Below are 24,737 nucleotides of genomic sequence, written 5' to 3' on the forward strand. Positions count from 1 at the left end.
GAATTAAGTTGCTTGTGTAATAAAGTCTTTTTAAAGCAATTATGTGCATGCAAAAAAGAGGGAGTGATGATGTTTGTGCTTGTGATTAAAACAGCAAAATCGTCTTTCCCTGAGCCATAAGCCTCAATCGGAGCTGGCCTCAGCTGCCTCTCAGAGCCCAGAGGCTATGCGGAAGTGCAACATCAGAGCATCCCACTGTTCTTTCCTCAGGGGTCGCATGCTCTTTTCATGAACGCCCGCTTCCCATTCACACAGCAGCAGATATATGTATTTATGAGCCGAGCTCTCTATGAAGCCTTGAGCAGCTGGAATGTAGCAGATGTTGGTTTAAAGTGTTGCTGTGGAGCAACTTCAAAGGTGAAGAGGGGAAAGAGTTGTTGAAATATCAGTTTACTCAACTTTGTATAAGAATCCACACCTGTAACATGACTGTACTAATTTTCTCTTGCATCTTTATATTTGTGTTTCCTTTGGGCAAGAAACATGCCAATATTCAAAATATGAGCTGTTTTGATGTCAGCATGTCACGTTAAATGGGACCCTAACCCTAACCTCAACCTCAAAGTCTTTAAACTTTTAATGTTCCATTTTCTGACAAAGAGATGTTTACATTAAAGAGAGTTTTAGTAACACTGGACTCATTAAAACATACAAAGACAGTTCAGCACCAAAAGAGACTTCTAAAATATGGATATAACAGGTTTGATACCCATGCCTAACCTGCTCCTTCAATGTAAAGTATTATAAACCTGGGGTTTGAATGAGATGTGGACAACAGTTGCAGCTTTGTTTTTGATCCAGTAGAAGGCAGTGCAGCACATCAAATGACACCTTTCTTAGTGAGGAACAGTGGAATATGTTAAACCCAACAATGAATTTGATATTTTTAGTGAATGGGTGGCTGACTGCATGCTTTTTATATGAAAAACTCCACTGTAGCCCCTCACAGAGAATGATCATAAAACAATATTTATGTGGAACATCACTGACACAATGTAGGACAGGCTGGGACTGACCCGAGGTGAAGGTACAGATGTTAACAAATGTTCCCTCCCTCTTCCTCCTTCCCATCCCTCGCTTCTTGTACTCGGCAGATTCCCAATCCCGAGCCAATCTCTGCAGCACAAATTGGATTTCTGGAAGTTTCCATGCCACACAGCTGGATGAACGGGATTAAATGTGGAAATCTAAAGCTCTGGATATTTGTAATGCTCCCAACTGTCTTACCATAGCATAAACTAATGCGTGGATTAAGGAAATACATCAGCCTGCCTCAAAATGACTCTGGTTGGTCAAAAACACAGAGTTGTGTAACCACAGCTACTTTTGAATGCTACTTGGGGAAATATGTTCTACTAGTAGATTTGGGGAAATAATCTAATTGCGATTGTTCTGATTTGATTTGCGATATTTGTTTTTAAGCGACCCAACGGAAGTTTATTGTAAAATGCACCATATCTCCGGCTAGGAAGGTCGTATCAACGTGCTCCCGTCGCTAGCACCCCGGCAGCCCGAGCTACGAGCGAAATAACTAAACTTCCGTTGGGTTGCTTTAAAGTCAAGCTTCAGTTTAAGATTCACACTGTAATAGATGTAAAACATGTGATGGAGCATTACTAACCTGACTCAGATGGTTTGATTCACCAAACCATCTAGGAGAGCTCCATTGGAAGCCATTTGGAAAGGGGAGGCACTTTCAAAAAGACTTGGCAGGTGATTGGATCAATCTGTCAATCACCTTCTATCATGGGCCACTTCTGAATGGTTAACAATGGCTGATACATGTGGAGCACAGCACTTCTGATTGGTGTGGATGACTGACACACAAGAAGAAAAAGATCATAATAATCGCATAATTTCAAATCGCGATTTTGATTTATAATTGATTAATCGTTCAGCCCTATCTACTAGTTGCACTTAAAGGTGGGGTATGTAATTTATTTCAGAAACACTTTTTGTTATATTCCATGGAATGCTCTTAACATCCCGATAGCAATGAATATATTAAATGCTTTGACTATAAATACATAAAAAAATGTAATCTGTGGAAGCCGTAGTATTGTAAAAAGCATGACCAATCATTTTAGCCGGCTCGGCTAAAATAACTGGATGGCCTACCTGCCTGTCAGCCTTGCATCTCGTGCACAAACTTATCTCGTGCCCTCATTGGTCATGTGCACGTTCGTGTGTGTTGGAGGAGGGGCTCTGTAAGAAAGTGGCCGATTTTTTCCGGTTGTGTATTTTCAAATTCTAGCGCACTCGAGCTGGTTACTCCAAAAGTACCTACCCCACCTTTAATTGACACGTCACTACATAACTTAGCACTATGGAAAGCAGGTGCATGATTGAAACCGAGCGTGGCCTCAAAGTATATTTACATAATTGCAAATATTTTCAAGCTACACCAGATGACTCATAAAGGCAGTTCACCACATCAACACCACTTAGTATGGCATTATGTAAGATTCAACTATAGTAAACTTTAAATAAACTTATTAGTATGGCATTATGTAAGATTCCACTGTAGTACACTTTAAATAAACTAATGTCCTATTCTATTCAGGAGCTGCTTCATTTATGTATGTGGCAAATTCTTTCCAAAAAGACAAAAACTATTTAATGCAGTTGTGTAAACAGCCTGATTTGGCAATAAGTCTTAGTTTTCTTTTTTAAATTACAACACATTCTTCTTTAAGTTGTTACTTGTAATAAAAACATTGACAATAACAATTCTTCAGGTAGACCTGCGACTAACACATATTCTGATCTCTGTTATCTTTCATCTCTATCATCTGAAAATTATTATTATTATTATGTTTAAAATGTAATATGTAAATGTAAACGTTATAAAATATATTATCTCCCAAAAGAAAGTAGTTTCCGCTCTTTTTACCCACTTACTATTCATATATGACAAAGAAAAGCATCAAAACCTCACATTTGAAAGTCTTTAACTTGTTTGAAACTGCAATGATGACGCAACACTGTCTTATTCATTTAAAACTTGATACGGCCTCTTCTAGGTTTAAACTAAATGCAACAAATGTATCTGGTTTGTTGGCTTCTCCAAATTTGTTTCATTATTGAGCACAAGAAAACAGCAAAATGTGAAGTACCCTTCTCATTTCAATCATATTTCAAGCGAGACACTTCATTTCTTTTCTTTACTGTGAAGTTTTATTAAACCCTATCTGGGTTCATTGAGCACTGCTTGGCCGTCCACTGGCTGCATGTCGGCTCTCTGGCCTCAACAGGCTCTGGTTTGGCTGTCGACCATGGCTGCACAGCTGGGCCCGCTTGTGTCGGCCGGCCCCCCCCCTGTTGTTTTGGGTTAGATAATGTTATTCTTCAGAGGGCTGGGCCCACTGCCCACTCACTGCATTAACCCTGGTGTAATGCCTCCTCCAACTCGCTGCTCTTTCCCATTAGTGTCACTCGCATTTACAAACACACATACAGATGTAAAAAGAGGATACGAAAATATACAAATGTGCAGCTTGTTATTCGCTGTCACACTGAGAATAGGAGGATTTTCTTCATCTTTCCCAACACTTCAAACAGTGAGGAGGAGGAGGGTTGAATGTGTTTAGATGGCTATCTATGTTGGCTCTCTTTCAGCAGAGAAATATGGCACAAAATCCTGGCATAGTGTATTCCCCCCATGGAGTTAAAAGGTCAAAGCACAAGTACACTTTACATAAATTCATAATCCCCGACTTTCTTCAAAAGAACAGAGCGCTCATTGTCAAACTGCTCCTCAAAGAAAAGGTATTGCTTTAAGATAGCAGATGAAGCCATTATGAAAATAAATACTGTAATTCTGTCCGTTTTTCTCCCATTCCCATGCAGAAACACTCTGTGCAGTTCACACACAAACTAGTCCAAACACAACTCTACTTTGAAAGCTTAAACGCTGCTAAAACACCTGCGTACCCCAGTCCTGACCTTCCTTGAAATAAGTAGTAAACCCACATCCTTGTGAGCCAATAGTCTTTGTCGGATGTCAAAACGACTTTGAGGTGCCACTCTCAGATGGACAGGTCTCATTTAACTAATCGCTGCACTCTGAAAACGCCCACAGCTTTATGTCACAAACCTCACCACTGGGGGAGGGAATGTCAATACAACTTCAAGCCCCCATCATCAGTGACAATGACAAGTCAGCAGTTTGTCATGGCATGTAAGTAAATAGGTACATCCATTTTGGATTCCAGTACCAACATTTAGAAACAAAACTCTATTTTAAAGGTCCCCTATTATGCTGTTTTTCATCAATATATAATAGGTCTCAGATATATACAAACATGTCTCTGGAGTGTTTGGCTCAAAATACCAAACAGAGTGTGCATTGTAGCATGCCATAAACCCCTCTGTTTCAGCCCTGTTTCAAAAGTGCTGATTCTGTGCCTGTTACTTGTTGCTGTTAGATGAAAATAAGGAGCCACTCCCCACACCCCTCTGCGAGATATTTGGTTAAAAATAACACAATGGTGCTCTAGGAGGAGGTTGCGGTCGGATAATCCAAAAATCAGCTCCTAACGTCTAACCCTATCGTCTATTCCTTGAGCTCTGAGTGAAACGTCACGGAGTTAAGGGATAGTGGATAGGAGAATTCAAAAGGATTTAGGAGAAGAGACTGTGGTACTTTAGAGAATCTTACTGCACTTTCACTATCCGACGTGTTTATGATGCGCCAGCGGACGTCATAAATGTGTGTCTGCTGCTGTGGGGAAACTATGGAAACTACACTTTTCTATACAGCGGACTACAACATGGATGTATAATAAGAACAAGGGACTCATCTAGAGACTCTGCACCGTGCTCTGATGCTGTTGTTTTATGCGTTATGAACGTGGACAACAGAGAAACATATTATTCATGACCAAAACTGGAATTGAAATAAAAAAAGAAAAGTGAAACTTATGCTCGTCACCCTCTCCCTCCGGTCCACATTAATACCAATGATCCCAATACGTATGATTGTATGAACTATGAAAAGATCTTAAAAATAAATACAAATGTATTTATTATAAACGTTAGTCCTTAACATCTATCACTGTGTATATCACCATTCAAACATCTTTTAAAAGTTGAACAAACCCCAAACAGCTCTGTGAAATGTTGACTTTATTTGATCATTTCAGCTAACTAACGTTCATATTTCTCTTTTTGATTATAATGCTGATGAACGTTCAAAACAAAGCACTTTGGCAACTTACCACATACGTTTTAAAAAGCTTAATAAGCACCGTAACTTTCATGATATAATTTCTCCGTCATAATCGTTTGTTTCCGTGAACGGCCGAATGTTGTGTGACGGCAAATGCTGCGGCTGCAAGGCATTGTGGGGCAGCATTTTCTCCTCTCCTTTCGGTTAGGAAGGTCCAGTGGTTCCTAAGCTAAAGGAGGTTATAAAGGAAGTTTGAAACCTCCTTTCCTATCATCTAGAGAATTCGAACGGCACTTATCATGGCTGCCACTGAGGGACTTCCGGGTCATTTCACTCCGTTAGGAAAGTTCCTAAGCTAAATGGACTATTCGACTTCAGCCGGAGATTCAGGTGATAAGGTGGGCGGGTATTAGCTTGGTTGGTTATTGGTTAATGGTTAAGCAAGCCAAAACTTCGTTATGACATCAGAAAGTGGCCAAAATCTGATCAGCTCATTTTCAGACAAGTTTTTATATAAATGGATCAGGACAAAAAGTGAGCAAATCTTTTTTCCTGAAACTTTCCGAATCTCTTTAAACAAAGGGCACACATGTTTATGTATACAATACATGAAAAAGTGGAATTTGCATAATAGTTGACCTTTAAATGATTTGGTAACAATACATTCAAGGTTCAAGGTTCAAGGCTTTTATTGGTCATACGTACATAGCTACAGTGTAGTTATGACGATGAAAATATTAGGTCACAGGCTCCTCCAACAGTGCAACACAATAAAACAGAAAAACTGAAAAAGATAGTGCAAGTAAATACAAAAAAAAGTGAAATAGTGGAATAGAGCAATAATAATCTATATTCAAGTGATTGAATATGATATATTATATAAATCATTTCTAAATTGCAGCAAGATTAATGTTGTGGATGTTGTTTCAAAAGTCAGCTCAAAAACATCAGCCTACATTTGTCCTATTCAGTGTGTCCTCGAGTGTTTGTCTCAGTTGTTGTCACAGAGACAACTTATTTCTTATCCCATGACCCATCCATTCATATTTGAGGCCAGAGCCCACAGACCAAAAACAGAGACAACTGAGCTACTGCCATGGCAACGGAGCAAACTCTATCAGCTGATGAAGAGTAGTTGTTAAAAGCTCTGGAAAAAGCTTGTAAGTGGACATTGAGTTAGGGTTTTTTGTCAAACTGCTTCCAAATTACCTCGGACATCGCTAACTTGTTTCATACTTGTTGTAATTATTTGCCAATGAGTAAAACAATACAAATATATTTGGGTTGATAACAAAAATTTGACAGGAACATTTTAATTCCTGATGGGATCATTTCAAAATAAGTCACTTCCATGAATATAACATTCCTATCCTTGGAGAGACATGCCAATGTAGAAACACTGCTATATCACATTCACACAAAAACACACAGACACACAGATCTGGTGTTTTTCCAGGACAGACAGGAAGGTAGAGAAGTTCTTTCCATCACTTTTTTTTGGAATTCCAAATATCAAATTCCACCCAGGGGAAAGAGGATATGTACTGACCACATGGCAAAAAAAGTGTTTTGTTTTGTTTCTTTAAAACAAGCAAAAATATCCATCAAGGCAGTTTAAGTTGACTCTCAACTGAGAGAACAAGTGACAAACATCTGGAAACAGATGGGTTGATTTAAGCCTAAAATACTGTCTATTGCTTTAAGAAAAATGTAAATAAGCCAAATGAATGAGAACTTGGGGTGGGGTCAATTTTATGTAGCCTTTCCAAAAATAAAAACACATGAGCAAAAGTGAACGGAATGGACCAAACCTTTTTTCATGCTCTAATGTTAGCTCCAATCATTAGCATGTACAGCTTACAAGCTTAATACCTAAAACAGCACTAACAACATACGTGTGTGGGGGTTTAGGCTAAAAAGTATCCCTTCTGTGTGGAAGTTGCTCCCTGAAACTTTATTTTATTTATATCAAACAGCATGTTACTGATCTTGCATTTTCCTTAATACCCATTTATTAAAGGATACACAAACTACCTAGCTACAAAAAAAATAACAACTCTACACCAATCACCATGGGATGAAGTTTCTAACTTTTTGCCTTGAAAAATGTAGCTTCAGCCTCACACTTTTTACATTAAACCAAGTATAGGAATCAAATGTGTTAAAAACCCCTCTACTGTAAGTATGTTCAGTTCCAAACATTTATTGAGTCAGTCGAAGACTGGGGCCGTTTCTCAATCTCGAGGAAACTGTCTTCCAAGCCAATATTTCAAGGATGCTACGTCATCGAGTGCCGCCGAAGGACTGTTCCAATCTCCAGCATACTTGGAATTCCACCGAGGCCGCGTCCTTGGTTTGGGGGTAGTTTCGAGGCTGCACATGGGTAGACTTTGCGTCCTTAAAATCCCCACAATGCTATGCGCACGGACCAATTTCTCCAAATCTGTGGCGGAAAATGTAAGGAGGGGCCTCTCATATGACGCACACTTGCACACTTGCTAGCCTGTTCCACTCTTCGTTTTCTAAATGCCAGGAAGGATTCTTGCCTAGCTTCTGAAGCAAGTGACTCGGAAGACATGTGCTACCAAGCAAGCATCCTCGCGATTGAAACGGCCTGGGTGTTTCTCAATGTCGAGGAAGGCTGCTCCAGAGCCACTATTTCAAGGATGCTACGTCATCAAGTCCCGCCGAAGGACTGTTCCAATGTCCAGGATGCTCGGAATTCTATCGAGGCCGGCGGCCTTCGTTGCGGGAAATTTCGAGGCTGCACATGTGTATCCTCCGCGGTCTTAAAATCCCCACAATGCTTTGCGCACGGACCAATTTCCAAATCTTTCAAAGAAATCGCGCTCCCTTTAAGGTGGGGCCTCTCATATGACGCACACCTGCACACCTGTTAGCCTGTTCCACAATTCTTCGTTTTCCGAGGCTAGGAAGGATTCTTGCCTCGCTTCTGAAGGACCTGACTCGGAGGGACTTGTCCTACCAAGGAAGCGCCCTCGACATTGAGAAACACCCACTGTGTTTTCAGTCTTATCTAAACATGCAGTTGAAGTTAGCTTCATTAGCTAGCTATCTAAGCTAATCTGCTAGCGACTAGAACATGTACGATTGGCAGCTAGAAACGAAAACCTGCTTTTGTCTACCTCTGACTAAAATGACCAAGAACCAACTTTCTCAAATAACTTGGAGTTTTAAGTGATAAACCTGCCATTATTATAATTGTAAACTGCATGTGTGAGATAAAAAGGGAACAGTAACGAGAGAAGGGCCAACAGTTTGGATATTTGCCTAAAAAAGTCATAATGTTTAACAACTTCTATGTGGGTGGGAAATGTACAACTACTCCTACTCCTACTCAAAGAAAATAGAAATGGTTGTAAAATATACTTGTATCCAGAATTAAGTTGAATAAAACACAAGTTATTTTAAGAGTGTAAGGCCTAATTGGATCAAGTAAAGCATTTAGTGAGTGCTGAAGTAAATTCAAAACAATAAAGGAACAGAAAGAGAAAGAAAGACATCACCAAGTGTACAATTTAAATCGGATAGAAGGAGAAAAGCAGAGTAAGACAAAACTTTGGACACAGCTTTGTTAAAGAAGGTGGGGCATTACAAGGCCCACTGGAGAATACTGGGGAATTATTGTTGCTTGCGCTACATTACATTGGCTCTGCAGACTTCATGGGAACGAACCAACATTTGTCAAAAAAGGGGAAATAAAGCAGGTATCTGCAGAGAAAAGTGTTTCACATTGAATGAAAAACAAATATTTGAACAGATGGAGACTTTTTCATGATTCTGTGGTACCACGGCTTCATAAGCATAACACAAAATGCCTCATTTGGATTTTACCCTTCAACAACTTGCAAAAATATGCAGCTGAAGAAAAAGAGATACAGGAAAGGGAGAGACAGACAGACAGAGGAGGGAGGGAAGAAGAGAGGAAGTGAGATAGAGGGGAAGATTTGGTATGTAGACAACTGCTGTGTGAGGAAATAAACAGATCCATACTGGACACAGACACACATGATTCCTCTGTTTCCACCATGCACCTACACACTGTACATCAATGTTTACGTTTGTATCTGCGTCAATGTGTGTGGGTCTGTGTGTGTGTTATTTCTGGAGGTTTGAAGCGTTTCCAGCGGCAACACCCAGCTAGTCAACATGCGGTCAGCAGGCACCCCCCCCTTCTCTTTCCAAACACCAACAACCTCATCACACACTGGCCCAGAGTCAAGCAAATAAACTGCAGTGCAGAGCGCTGGGGAGGCATGAGGCTGCAGTGAACCTCACAGACCTCACTCGTGCACAGAAAACAAGTGAGATATGCATAATCCAATTTAATTTTTAATTTTTCAAAGTGTGATCTGTAGGTCTTTGTTTGTTTACGTGTTTTTTTGATGATGTTAGGGGTGTTTGTGAACAGCAGTCTGTGGTATTATCACATAGCAACAACAACAACTTGATGTCATCAGTAAGAAGTGACACAAAAGCAAAATGTCTAGAAGTTGAAAACCCATATCAAATCTGCTTTTTTATACCTCCATTTCCCTATGACGTAGAATATAAGCCTACAAATAAATCTTCTCACTCATGATATCACATTGTGCCTCAGTCTTTAAGTTTCTATTTTTTATTTAATTTAAAATAAGTACTTACTTCTATTACTGGTTAATACTACTATATGATATACCTTTAAAACTCATTATGTCTTAACTGGTAACGTTTTGATTGTATTTGTTAAAACCCTAGCTCTGTGTCAAGAAGTCACATTTATTTGTAACACTTTGTATGTTAGTGTTCATCACTTTCCTTTTAAAACATTGATGTAAATGTAAACCTTTCATCACCTTGTAAAACGCTGTCTCTTTCGAAAGAAAATTTGGATATTTCAATTGTTTTTTTAAATTTTTGTCGGCTTAAGACTCAACATAATTTTTCTTCAAACCTAATGCTCAATTACTGCAAGATACCATTACAAAAAATATATCCAAAGATTTGGAAAAACAAGATTTTCACTTGACAGAAGAATTGTATCACTTTATATAATGTTAATTATAGATCAATGTTGCAATCAGCTGTGGCCCTGCTACCTGTCAGCATTCCCTTTGCTGAGTCTCTGATCCTGCTGAGAGGCAGAGGAGGGTTTGTGAGGCTGGAAGAGAGCCAAGTGACTTCCTGTGGCAGCAGGGGGCTCTGCAGGCGAGGAGCATTATTCAACATCTATTGAGCTTAGCAAAATGGTTCACATGCCCTTCCCAGATACTACTTAATGACAAACGACACACACACAATCACACATGGGTTCTACATGACTTCTTATAGGTAGGGAATTCAAGTTTGAAAATGTGTAGACACATCAATTCCCTGCAGGGTTTCCTGTTGCCACAGCAGGGCCCTGGTGTGTGAGTTGTTTAATGTTTTCGAGGCCAGTGTTGAATGAGGAGAGTGGACACAGAGGGGTTAAAAAGGGTCGGGAGGGGGGTAGTGTGAGGAATGTGATACCAAGGGCCAAGCGGGATGATGAGGGACACTTACAGGAATCTCTCAATTTCCCGTTGAGAGGGGTTTTAAGAGTCAGAATTATCACAAAGCGCGGCGCTCACCCTCCTCTAACCCTGGTTTCTTCACTTTCACTGTCCACTCATGCCAAAACAATCCACCGGATCACACCTGGTAGGGCTTTGGGTTCATTACAAGCCAAACAAACAGCTAATGATGATAATCTTCTCCCTGTTTCCCATTTATTACAGGCAAAAAGTGGTGTGTCTGCCAGAAAGTTATCGGTTTGTTTTGAAAAGGAAAGCTCTATCAAACACTGGAGTATAGGAAACATTGCTGGACCTTTATTGAAATAATAATGCAATAGGTTATTTTTGTAAGACCACTGTTCATTCTGTATGTTTATCAGAGCCTGTTTGTGTTTCTACATGCCACATAGACTTCAGATGTTTAAGAATGCTTGTGGTGAAGCGCGGCGGAGCAATCCTCCTGCATTCATGCTGGGCTGCAGACGTGAACAGAATACTAAGGGACCGGAATGACAAGCTGGATGCTCTGAGGAATGCTGAGGCCTTGCCAAGCCAACGGCAAAGCTCCGACTGCCATTCTGGAGAGCAAAGCTTTGAACACCACAGAACAGGCTGCAGAAAAGGTTGCTTCACCTGAAACATCCTATTCACACTGGCTTCAGATCCATTCCTGGGTCACTTCAGTTCATTTATAAAGCAATCAATGCAACTGAACTACAAAAGCGAATGAAATGTGCAGACGGACACAGAACGAATCATCAAAATGAATACATTTCACTCTACAAGGAGTGAGAATACATTAGACTAATGGACTGTCAATCCTAATTTCCCCCCTTTATTTGGAAGCTACTGAAGAATAGCCGAGAGTTAATTGTTTCTGTGCTGCTGATATTGCAACACCTGATGTCCCAGAGCAGAGTGTGTCTCAAACGCATCAGTGATAAAAAAAAAAAAGAGAGAGAAAAGTAAACGTTTTTTTTACACTTACCACGGCTGCCATTGTCTTCATCCTGTAAGCAAAGAGAAAGTCAGTCAATATTGATTTGTAATTCAAATTGCATTCACAAGTTTCCTTTTTAGTATTCTGGTACACCATCTTTAGTTAAAATGTGTCTTCATTCCCAAATCCTTTTTCATTAACAAATCAACTTCAATCAACCTTGGATCTAGAAAAACGGCACTAATTGTAAATGTGATTTCCATTTTTTGCTTGTTTACATCCCTGTAAATGTTTTATAAATGTAATATCAAGTTGAGTGTTTAGGCCTAGACAGACAAATCCCCTTTGACTAAAACTCCAATTTGCATTATTATTGTTTGTTTCATGAAAAAATATGCACTTTTTTAGGCCAATTTCCACATGAATCCTTTTGCTTATCAGCTAGTAAGCTTATCTGCCAAGCACTGACCAGCAGAAAAAGTTAGCAAGAGATTTGTTTTTCCCTCAGCAGTTGGTAGAGACCAAAACCAGAGCTATTGAATGTTGGGCACAAACTGTCGACTTTCTGTTGGTGGCAAAAATGGTTTTGTTATCGAGGTTTTAAAGATCTTTTGACATTTTATAGACTGAACAACTAATAGATTATCAAAAGAATAGTTGGTCACAACCATAAAAGGAGATGACCCACAGAGAAAAAGTGTTCATTATCATGGAACAGATCTACATAATTAAAGCTGTTGTGGCAAACAACACAAGAGGTGACAAGCCTTGTGGCTATGGCAAGCAATCAAAAAGCCACTTCAAAGCCTCGTTGGTTTGTTTTCCATTTCCTCAACGCATAAAACCGTAGTTTCCTTCCGAGTCCCAGTGAAAATCCACACACTCCCTCTCTAATCCATCACCCCTCAGTGACACATATGTTCTCCATGTATCCTTAAAGGCTCCCATCTCTCACAAGGCTTTCCTTAAGACGATCTGACCCTCTCGAAGCTAACCCCAATATCCTCAAACTGTGATTAATCAAGCGCTCCAACCCAAGACGCTGAAAGTAATTACAATGAAATGTGATGAATTTTACGAGTTTTTCGTTACCCTCCCCCGGTTAGGGTTACGTAATGCAAGTAACGCTTGTGGCTGTACAGTGAGTGTGACCTGACGGATTGAAATGTAAAGCTTCAGTTTGAACATTTCCCAGAATCATGTCTTATGATAAGAAGGCCAGAGCAGACTCAAGGAGACTGCAGGAGACTAGGGTATAACTTAAGATGGTACATATGATGTCACGTTAATCATATTGCCAGCTGTAAAGATGTGGAAATCCCATGTCTACCACTGTGGCGTCTTGTGATTATTGCGTGATATTGCTTTATTGAACGTAGTAATTGCAAGGTAATGTTTTTTTTTAAGACACAGAGAAGGGATTAGAGTGAAGCTGTAAATACAGAGTAGGAGAATAATTAGGAAGAACCATTACTCTCCAGAGTTCTACAATGAATTGAATGCCTTCATTTGCCTTGTATGCATCTTAGACCACTGCATGAGAAATGTCTAGTTTTTCAGATAACAAACAAAATGTGTTGGACTTTAGAGGAGGCAGAGACAACATTGTGATACCCAAGAAGTCTTCTGGGACAAACTGTATATCTTTCTGCTTACACACATGTCTGACAATCCTAATTGTCATGCCACAGTTTCTTTTTCAAAGTGCAGAACCTAAGCCAAAAGCTATAAACAGAAGGAACTATGCTAACTTTGTAGGAAATCCTTCTGTGCAAACTGAAGAGGTTGTCAAAATACACTTCAGTGAAAAGTAAACGCAACTCTTCCAGAATTATCACTAACAAAACCTAATCGTCAGGAGGCCATGATAAGCTCTGAGAAAGCTGACGAGCGTCTTTTACTCTTGGAGAAGCCCTTGAGTGTGTTTTACACTGTGCCCATTAGGACCAGGAAGTGATGCAACTTAAAGATTAATACCAAAGGCTAGATTGGTACGGATGTTATCCAGAGAATGGCTGGCAGACTTCCAAGGTGGGATGATAGAAGTCAGGGACGCTTGCTACATTCCCGACATAACATTTAAACATTAAAACAATGTGCCAGTCGAACACTTGATGAACAGGTTGAGTGCTAATGAAGTATGTACTATAGATAGCATTGAAATAAGCTGTATCCCAATTCTATATAACATACAAATTCCAAGTAGGTTTTTCCGTGACTCCATTAAATATCAAAGATCTAAGTATGCAGACGAGGAGACACAGAGAGTCTCTTGTTTCGGTGTAACTTACATTGAGGATTTCATAAAAATAAACATTTGGTGCATTTAAGTCCCGCCTTAAGAGCCACCTCTTTTCCATCGCTTTCCAGTCAGTCTGAGCTATGCTGTATCTATTTGTATGCTTTATTTAGAATGATTAATAGTGCATACTGTATGCAATAAGTAACTAGTGTGAATCTCTAATGTCCCAGCAGCACTAAATATCGAGGTGTTTGTCTTAAAGTAATGTTTCTAATTATGTTTTCCCCTTGTGTCAAATGAATCAGGTGTTTTCTAATCGTTGCAATCACAAGAGCAAAGTGACTGATCCTGATGGTAGAAATTCCAAATAACAAAACCATCAAATTAAGATTGATTTACTTACATTTCCTTTAAACTGACATGGAGATTATTTAAATGTTTTTAATATAATGTCTCTTTTAGCAAAGATTGCTATGACAGCATCCTAAACTAATTTTGATCCTCTAAGTTCCTTGAAGGCTGAAGCAGATCACTTGAGTCAACAAAAGTGTATTTACTTTAGAAGTGTGTGTATATTTTCTAACATTTACTTTCAGAATGTCTTGTCTATTTGAAACAATTACAGAGCTCAAAATTGCAACCGATAGATGGGATAACGTTTTTTCTTTTTGTTTCTTTAGTTGCTGGTGTCATCAGAAGGGTAAGGGATAACATTCAGTCACCTTCAGAGAGTTGTGGACAGCAGACTCAGGCGGGTAGACTATGAAGTGTCGCAGTGTGAAGCCGAAGCCCTGAGAGGTTCGCCGCAGGTGAAGAGTTTTGGGCCCCGGCCAGGAGAAAGGCTCCTCCTCTGCCCCGGGAGAAGCCATGGTCGACGCCTCGCTCTGATCGGGCCCATCCTTCTGCTTGGCCTGAAATGAGGACAAACAATCGCACATTAAAGTCAATCTTCTGAATATTTACTGTGTGTATTACAACCTTTACTGTGGTGTTGACACAGATAGGAACTGGAAAGCAGAAGAGCATTTTCCTGCTGAGAGTTAAATAAGAAGATTGATATCACTCCCCCCCCCCCCCCTCCGCACGTCCAGTCTTTAAATTAATTAGATTAAAGCAACACATTTAAAAGAAGAGGCTTTCAAACTTCTTTACAGTTCACTATTAATTTCAGCCCTGGTAATTGTGTAAAGGAAATACGTTTTGATAAAACAATGGGAAAGAAAATGGTGGCTCGACAGATGCAATAACCCACGGCTAGGCATACTGTAGATGTTATTAATCAAGTGTTTAAAAACACATGAAATCCCCTAGTAGAGATTATTAAAGTTTCCCAGAATTCATTGGAAGACCTGCTTGGCTAAAAAAGTACAAATACAATCAAATCAGCATGGGTACTGTCTACTTTCCATGTTCCGATCCAATTTCTAGTGTTCAATGCATAAGCTGTAGCATTTCTGTGAGAAGAATTGAAGAACCTTCTTCTTTTATGAGGAAACATCAGGCTTGACTTATTGCTTTCATAACTTGGTAAAACAACATCTAACATATGAATACATCAATTTAAATGTCCTGAATTGTTTTGTATTAATATAATTGGATCCAAAACCACTTCTGCCCAAAGTCACAAATACCAAATGCAGCTATATCAGTCACTAGGTTGTATTTGTATTTTTGTCAAGCCCTTCACAGAGCTCCAATACTCTGTAATGGCAGTTAAACAAAAAAGGTCCCAAATACCAGCAAATTGATCTCCTCTACTTCTGCTACTATCTGTCTAAACGGTGAGAATAGATACCACATTCACTAGAAGCAGTTGATTAAGCCATCAAATCACTTTCAGCTTGCAATTCACTCAGTACACCATGTATCCTCAGATGAAAACTGTTACGATGTCAGTGACAGAGGCCAAAAATGCAGTCAAATAGTTTCATTCCCAAGTTGTGGTTCTTGTGAGTGATCACAATATCTGTCAAAACAATCAGGATTGTCATTCAAGCCACATTTGTACTGCCAAAAGCTCCATACAACCGTACACATGGCTTCGGTTATTGCGCATTTGGGGCTTCGCAGGACTATTTGGCGTGTTGGCATGATGACAGACTTATCTCCTACATTCCTGCTGTGACTAACACGGGATGAAAACAACCCATAAATGCTGGCAGCTCGCAGCTTGCGTAACATTACTTGTATGCCCCTTTAACTAAACACATGCTACACATCAGCAGCAACAATCTGATTTTAAATGTTCTATTACAAATAGTGTTTATGCTGACTGTCTAAAAAGACAACTGTAGCTAAGATGAAAATACAGTGACTCACATTCATGACTCTGTTCCTGAAGATGATGTTAAAAAGCACACAGAAAGGCAAGAACACACACACACACACACACACACACACACACACACACACACACACACACACACACACACACGCATAGAGTAAATATGGGTGGTCACATAAGATATACTAACTTAGATAATGCAGTGTGATAAAAGGCTTACAGTATTAAGCATCAGGAAAATATTCAGAAGATTAATTGAATTTTGTTCCAATTTATTGTCGACTATTATTTCACGGTCGACATCTTCAAATATCTTTTTTTATCTGACTACCAGACTAAAATCCCAAAGATATTTTATCTTATTATTATATAAAACTAACTCACACTGAAAGTAATCACATTCTGGACCAAAACAAAAATGCAAGTTAATGTTTATTATTTGTACGATCAATTTTATTTTGATTTAATAATAGATACAATTTCTAATCATCTTATCATTCCGTAGAAAAGTATATTAGAAACCTGTGTCCCAATCAACCATTTTAAAGAATACAATGCGAATATATCCATCTAGATAGAAGAAAAAACATATTAGAAACAATTAGTAAATCAATATCAATTGTTTACGAGAAACGTATTCAGCAACTACTTTTCAATAAAATGTCATTTCCCCAGCAATAGAAAAAGACATTTAACTGAATATGTCACAATGTGCTCTGGGAAAGAAAATGTTTTTGTTATTTGGTGAAGATAACAGAAAGTGAAGTATTTGATACTATCAGCCCTACAAACAATGATTTCCTTTATGAGCTTTTCTTGGTCTTGAGTCAAAGAATGTCAAGTGTTGCAATAGTCCAAGCATACAAAACATTAATGGCACTCTCAGAACTGTAATTATCCAGAACTTCAACGCTATTTGAATAACTTGATAACCCAGATACAGCAAGATATTTTAAACTCTTCATCACTACGGCTCTATATTGTGCCATCACTGAGAAACCCTGTGACCTCTCATGCTGCTGCGAGCTGTCTGAGCAGCGAGACTTCTGTCACATCCATCACCAAAGTAATGACAGAGCTGAACCGCTGCACCATGGGGCGTGTGTTAGCGGTTATTGGGAACACCACCATAACGACTCGGGGCTACGAAGGCCTGCCAAGAGTTTCAGCCTCAACCCAGAACCCCTCCGCGGGCTCTTCTCCTACCAAAATACATCTTAGGTGTGGATCCAAAATAAAGACATTCTCCCCCAACGCCCCTCAGGCTTCTCTATCCACACCTTTCCCCGGCCTTGTCTGGGAGCAGCAGATGTAGAGGCCTCCAGAGAGTGAGATGGGTTTGGGCTTAATGGTATGACTGGTGAAATCACCACCAATACCCAGTGGTGTGGAGCTGGAAGTCAGCCACAGGAGAGGGAGAGAGCTGACAGTCCAACTCAGCTGTTTGTTTTGATTCCTGGCTTACATTTGAATGTCGTATTATGCAATAGCTAAGCCATTTGGCTCCGATGGCCCATGGAGCAGGTACACGCGCACACACATTTTCCATATCCCTCTTAATATAATATGCTGAATAACACAGCAAGAGAAGCATTGCACAGTGTGAAGGAAAACTATATAGTGCCTGAGTAAAAGGCTGTCATTCAAAAGGTTCAATACTGTAAATCTGCTCCAAACAAGCATACACAATCACCTGATAAATCAATTATGCATGCAGTCTGTTCATAAAAGCAGCCTCCATGATGATGGTTTGCTCTGCACGCTGCCATATGGTGCTTTGGCCTGCGGGATAGTGCATTTGCATGCCTGCTTCTTTATGTACATGAGATGAGTGAATTTGCATTGTGTCGCTTGTGGACTCAGATTTCCTCCACACTATTTCTTCCTCTTTTTCGTGTGTGTGAGTCACCCCCGGGTTGTCTGACATCATGGATCTACCTCTTTCCCTCCCTGGCGCACTTTCTTTCCAAACCTCTCTCCCTCTCTGACCACAGACGTTAACATTAGTCACCGTAATTCCCTATACTATAGGAAAATATGCCTTCAGTGCTTTATTCTGGGCCATCACTGCACAATGGTTGAAATGCACTTAGCTCAAGTCTATAAAAAGGAATGAGCAGAAGAAGAAATACTCAAGTATTCACAGCTGGAGGATAAACCTCTTCCTTTTCAGCATACTGCAAATTGTCTGTCTTGAACTATCAACACTAAATGAAACCTAAAACCCACACACACAGACACACTCATATTACAAAAGATGGGTAAGTGAAACAGGACTACCCTGCCGCTGGAGAGCAAGATGACGCACACTAAATTCCTCAGACAGCACAACAAAGTGTAGCCGCCCCTAACCTTGCCTCCACTATCAAATCCTTCCTCTCTGCACCTACACATCTCCTTTATTGCCTCAATATATATTTCAGCAAGTCAGGGTGTCCGTAAATGCATCAAAACTGAAGCAGAATCAACCTCCTCAAAATGTCAACTCACAAGGATGCTCTCCATCATTCTCACACACAGCTGTCCTTACCCGAGAGCGGACACAGTTCTTTCTGGAGGCTTCTCTGAGCCGAGCCCAGGACACGCTGCGGTTGGGACTGCTGAGCCCCAGTTCCACCTCTCCCCAGTAGGCTCTGGCTAAAAGCTGGAACCAAAGACAGTACGGTTCCGACAGGCAGCCGTCCAGCCCGGCCAGCCGAGCCCAGGGGCAACCTCCAGAGGATGGGGAAGAAGAGAGGGAGCAGCACCCTTCTGTGCTCACGTCTACATCCCGAAGGTCCGGGTGGTCCTTCAGAGGAACCGGCTTACAGCCTGAAGGTAGCCCGTTCCTCTGGGCCAGCATGGCATAGCCAGGGTGAAGGTGGTCAGATCAAAGGGCAGGAAAGATATACTAAATAATCTAGTTTCAATTTCTTGTGGTTCCTTTATTACTCCAGTTTTCTGGTTGAGTCCATTTTCCACCCTCTTCCTCCCGCGGTCCGTCTCTAACTGTCTATTCTGTCCTCAGTTTTGGAAGCAGGGCTGTTCTTCGGGGCGTCCCACAGACACATGATGTTTCCACTCAGCCGAGAGGAGAGCACAGCGGCTGAGTGCACTGCAGAGAGCCGGGGCCGACTGACGCACCCACCCACTCACCACACAAAACTCTCTCTGAAGTATGCACACACACACACACGTTCACATGCGCACACCAGGCGGCCTGAAATGAATGCTCTTCCCTTCCTGTCTCCTTCATCCCTCTCTCCCTTCACGTGTCGAGGCTAATCAATAAATGATGAGAACAAATGAAAGTTAAGTATGACGCACAGTGAAAAAAGTGTTTTATCGTAGGAAGCACAAGGAGCATATTGTCGTTATCTGTCAGGAGACGGGAATAACTCGGATTGTTTTTTCAGGCTGTGGAAGAAGTCAAGTGGGGCTAATACAGATAAGGAAGCATATGGGTTCTTTGAAATCTATAGGGCACAAAAATGCACAGCCGACCCACCCACCTCCGCATGCCGGCTGCAGATCATCTGGTGACTACAAAGACTCATGTCTGGGTGGCAGGCTTTGGAGACAAAGAGACTCCCAGCAGTTGCACACACACACAGTAACTCCTGTTTATATATGTGTTTATTTAACAGGGCCCATGTGTATTAACACTGTTACATAAGGATAAGCAATGCAACATATGTAATGTTTATAGGTTGTCGAGTCAAAGGAAGTGTGCAACCCAAGCCCCAGGTACAGTAGGGCTTTCAACCCATTTTTACAATATTTAAAGCAAAGGTTTAGATCGATTTACATACACCAAATACAAAAGACAGATGTTGGAATAAGGTTGTAAGGTAAACATTTCAGGGAACATTTCTTTCTTTGGGTGCCAGGGGATTTGCTTGTTAACCAATTTGATTTATAGTACTTTTGTATCAATGTGATGAAGATTTTTAAGGATTTCATTTAATAGATAAGGACCGCACCAAACCAACCACAGTCCATCCACCTAGATCAGTGACCATCAACTGTCGGTCCGCGGGCCACATCAGGCCCGCCAGACATTCTCATCCTCCTCTTGGGGGGTCCGGGGGCATGCTCCCCCGGGAAGATTTTTTTTTAATATTGAAGTTAAAAGCATCAATCTGGTGCACGTTGAGAGCAACATGAAGAGATCTATGGATACATCTCTCAATACCCAGATGAAACAGAACTGTAAGCAGATTTTCTTTTTATTTATGGATATTTTACAAATCACTCCCCTTTCAAACTGTATTTTTGTTTATTAATAACAACTTTTTGTATTGTCATATAGTATTTTATACTATAAGAGAATAGATGAAAATCTATTCTCTTATTTTTTTATAACTATAATGATCATATGCCTTTACCTCACTGAGCTGAGGTTCAGAGCCCCGCCCCGCGGCCGCTTACACAGTAAATTCCAATGTTAATAAAAGCTGAATACGTTTTTTGAGAGTTTGATTTATTTTAAATGAACACAAATACAAAATTAAAACCTATAATTGCACACAAAAACCATTATTTCAAAAAAAGAACAATTTCACATAAACCTCTGGTTTTTACTGGGGTTGGGGCAGTTCAACTTGATTTTGGGGGGGGGGGGGGGGGTGCGCCATAGTTTATGGGCGCTGTACGCAATATAGGCGTAGTTCTGTCTGTTAGTATAACATAATAAGATGTGCTTTGTTGATCCAAAATCGGGAAATTGTGTTGTTATGAAATAATTAAAAAAAATTCTAACTTTTTTTTTTTTTTTAAATGTTCGACGCCCCCCATTGATTGATGCGCCCTTAGCATTCGCCTATACTGCCTATGCCAAGGGCCGGCCCTGGGCGGGGGTGACTGTGTCGTAAAAAAGAAAGAAAAGAAGAACAAATTATGACGCCTGATATTGTACTCTTTTGCAACAGCGACTTTTTCCCAAGATTATCTGGATTGACACTGACAGCGCCTTTACTATTTAGGGCGGGACAATTGAACCCTTATCATTTGTTATAAGTTCATAGAGTTTGATTGATCCCTTATTTCACAGCATAGCTCCATTCAACTTTAAACTTACTTCTGAGGTCAAGTAACGACACGTTTTGACCAAATTAAAGCATTTAGTTTTATATTGTTTTATTTGTCACCAACAATTATCTAGCTTCACCGACAAGTTATTTGAACCAAAGTTCTGTTATAAACAAGCTCTCAAATCTATATTAGTTGTGTGAAATGCTGACTGGGACAAATCTAGACACCTGTCCCAAATCCTAAAATTGAAATGGTAAAACTGTCCAAAATTGGCTAAAATGATATTGACTATGAGTGAACCCGACATTCTCACCGAAAACAATCTGCTCTGAGTTACAGCCTCATCTTACCTCAACCACCCACTATCACCAATTCTCACTTCACACTTATCATGTAAGAATTAGGCAAGATGATGGATGCTATATCTTCTCAATCCTTCAAGGTAAACAAACTCCACAGAGGCTTGGCAACTGCCTTTATGTCAGGAGCAGGGAGACTTTTGGATGCAGGATAGACTTAGCCCTGATACCTTTTAGTAAGTCTCTCTGGTAGAATGTGGGGCCAAAATATCAACTTAATATGTAATCACACGTTCATCTTATGGCTCTCTGGAGCTTGTGTGCTGCTCCAACAGAGACATCAGATTGCTGTGATGTGATATGGCCTGTTACTAAATGTTGAATAAGTCTTCATAACATTGTATGAGGACATTGGGTCCTTCTTTTTGAATTCCCCCACAATGTCTCCAGGGTTTATTGTTCAGATTGTCCTAAAATTATAGGTTTACCAGTTCACTTTCAAAAATATATAATAAAGAGTCTGTCAACAGTGAGCATGGTTTTTATGGTCGCTTTGAATAAGATTGTTTGCTGAATGGCCGAAACGTAAATATAAGTTTATTTTGATTGGGAGGAATATTTGCCATCCGAGACGGCGGCGACCATGAAAACAACATCAGGAACCCAGTGGTGGAATGTTCTCTCTCAGCGATTTGTTATGAGCATCTTGTTACCACATTCGCTTGGCTCAATATAGCATGTGGCATTCTGTATGGAAAAGGCAGCAGAAATAGAAGTCACCAAACAGTCGGTTGAGACAGTTGACTTAAGCAAGCCAAAACAAGGATTAAGTCTCATAAGAATGGTAGAACTGGATAGTTGTCTGCATATATGAAAGTTAATTTCTGAAAAAGCAATTTTGTATATAAGCATTACAAGCCCACATCACAACTCGAGGTACAACTTCACAGTACAGTACTTTTTACCTCCACTTATACCTTTCGGACCATAGGGTTTCAAGCCAGATCATATATGTCTCTACATGTTTTTCTGTGGATCTAAAACACATGACAAAAGAAAAAAAAAGTTCCCTGTATGGAATTCCTGTTTGCTAGGAAGTGGATTTGGTGCCATGCAGACACAAAAACTAGACATGCCGCCCAGAAATATTGTGTCGTTGTCATGGCAATGAACTACACCACAACAATGTTGGCCACTGGACTGGTGTGTTCTCAGTGGGCGCTCATGGGATTTCTTGGTTTTTCTGTGTCTGTGTTTGTGTATGGATCATTGTGCCTAAGGGCGTCATGAAAGACAGTAAATAGCGTGGAGGTGATTTGAGCGACGTTGAAAACAACTCTTGTTGATGAGCTTGATGTGCAAAAGTAAAAAGATGGATTCATGTGTATGTGTACTGGATTCAACTGTGCCCTCTTGGTCTTACTCATGAGTAAGGATCAGACTGACACAGCTTAAAGTATAATTCTGCTCAACTCCTGGATTGTGGTTGCAAAGTAAAGTAAGCAGAAGAGTCATGTTCTGGCATATTAAGGAATTACTGTAAACAATCAAAGGGCTTTGTTTACAGAGACATTTCATGGCAATATTCAATTGGAGGCCTAGCTGAACACAAAAAGAGAAACAAGAATGTTCAAAATGTTCCAAAAAGATTGCGCACCCTGATAATTTTATATTGTCTTGTAGAACTGTGGAGCTAATAACTACAGCCTAGTCACCCTATACAATGTGAGAAGATGATGGCATCCAAGTGCATCCAAGAAGCATTCTAGAGGGATTGAAATAAAAAGTATGCCAGATGTTGAAGAGGTGTGAATGCATCCATCTCTAATGTGATACACATGTATCTTTTTACTTTATGTATCTATGTCAGTAAGCGAACTGTGGAAATATCCACCAGTTGTCATGATAAATCCATGGTCTTCCCTTTTAATATAGCAACGCAATTTTATACATATCATCCTAGAAAAAGCATGTTCTGGCTTTCTTTAAACAATGCACTAGTTCCCTTTGATATGAAACAAAGCAGTGAAGTTTATGGGTTGACGGCCATGACATGTTCAAACACACAATAAAATGGCCACAGCTCTCTAACATCAGCTAGAAAAGTGCTTTGAAGAACTGTAGGACATAACACAAAGGTGAAAATTGGAACAACGTTGTCCATCCTATAAAAGCTCAAAATAACAAACAGTACCAGTGTTGGACAGTTGATAAGATCAGCGTGGCCTCAGGCGCTTGTGAAATTCTCCGAGTGGGTGATGAGGGCGGTGCCATGAATAACAGACCAAGAGACGGAAGGTTTGCTTGTGTATTTGTTGTAACATTTAAAGGTCTCAGTCGCTCTCTTTGCAGCGCAACCACTCGAGGCTGCTGGACCCAGTGCAATTTGGTCTTGTAGTCCCCCTGCTGATAATTCTGCAAATTATCAGCAGGGGGACATATTTTGACATCCCGACTGCAGCTGTGGTGAAATAAAGACAAGGATGGAGAAATCGACTAGCTTTTTAAAAACTGCTGCGGAGTTGCTAAGACCACTCATGAGTTTTTAAGATGGAAAACTCCACCGCAGAAAATCTTTAAAATCCAAATGCTGAAAGTCAAAGTTGTGTTCCCCGTGATGTGAAACCCATTTCAGATGTTTACATTTGTGGAGAAAACAACATAATGAAAACCAGGTTGTTTCAAGATGCCGATTCATTTTAATCCACTCAAATCTTGGAGTCTAGGATTTATTAGATGATTATCTGCAGCTCTGATTTGTGTAACAAAGGAGGAGGGAAAAAAAGCCTGTGGTCTTAAAGCAGCTGACAGGATCTCTGGACCGGGATTAAAGACACAAGGCACCGACAGGGCTCTAACAACTACAATAAGTAATTTTGAAGTCTCCAATCGGAGCTCGTGTGTAACCAACTTTTTGTGTGTGTGTCTGTGTGTGGTACAGAGAGCAAGAAGAAAAGAGAAAGTCTTGCAGGAGGATTAGGCTCGATTCGCGGTGGCTTTTCAGGACTCCTGGCGGGTGTGAGATCTAATCTGGACATGCTGCATCTGGGCTCCGCGAGGTATGGCTTACTGTAACAAAGGACTAGCTAATGAGGGCCGGGGAACAGACTGCTTCCTCTATGCCCCCACACCACTGCACACCCACAATGCCCTGCTTCATACGGTCCTGAGGGGGTACAGAGGGGCACCAACCCCACCATCCAGTACCCATGGGACTGCTGCACAGTGCTGATCAGGCAGATACTGGAGGTA

General features: G+C 40.4%; 1 protein-coding gene across 4 annotated transcripts in view; it reads right to left on the reverse strand.

Annotated features, from left to right (window-relative positions):
• The window catches only part of arhgap21a (Rho GTPase activating protein 21a), an 86,385-nt gene that overhangs the window by 24,292 nt on the left and 37,356 nt on the right, over window positions 1-24,737 (reverse strand). For 2 of the 4 annotated variants that reach the window (XM_079661542.1, XM_079661541.1), the window contains exons 1-3: window positions 18,704-19,206; window positions 14,612-14,800; window positions 11,696-11,717 (exon numbers count right to left, since the gene is read on the reverse strand). In XM_079661542.1, the coding sequence (XP_079517668.1) occupies window positions 11,696-11,717; window positions 14,612-14,800; window positions 18,704-19,015 (523 nt within the window). In that variant the 5' untranslated portion in view covers window positions 19,016-19,206. Of the gene's footprint in view, window positions 1-11,695; window positions 11,718-14,611; window positions 14,801-18,703; window positions 19,207-24,737 lie in introns of those variants that run through there. The other 2 variants (XM_079661544.1, XM_079661543.1) reach the window with 1 other exon arrangement.

Source organism: Notothenia rossii, assembly GCF_949606895.1.
Source record: "Notothenia rossii genome assembly, chromosome: 12".
NCBI classification, from domain to species: Eukaryota; Metazoa; Chordata; class Actinopteri; order Perciformes; family Nototheniidae; genus Notothenia; species Notothenia rossii.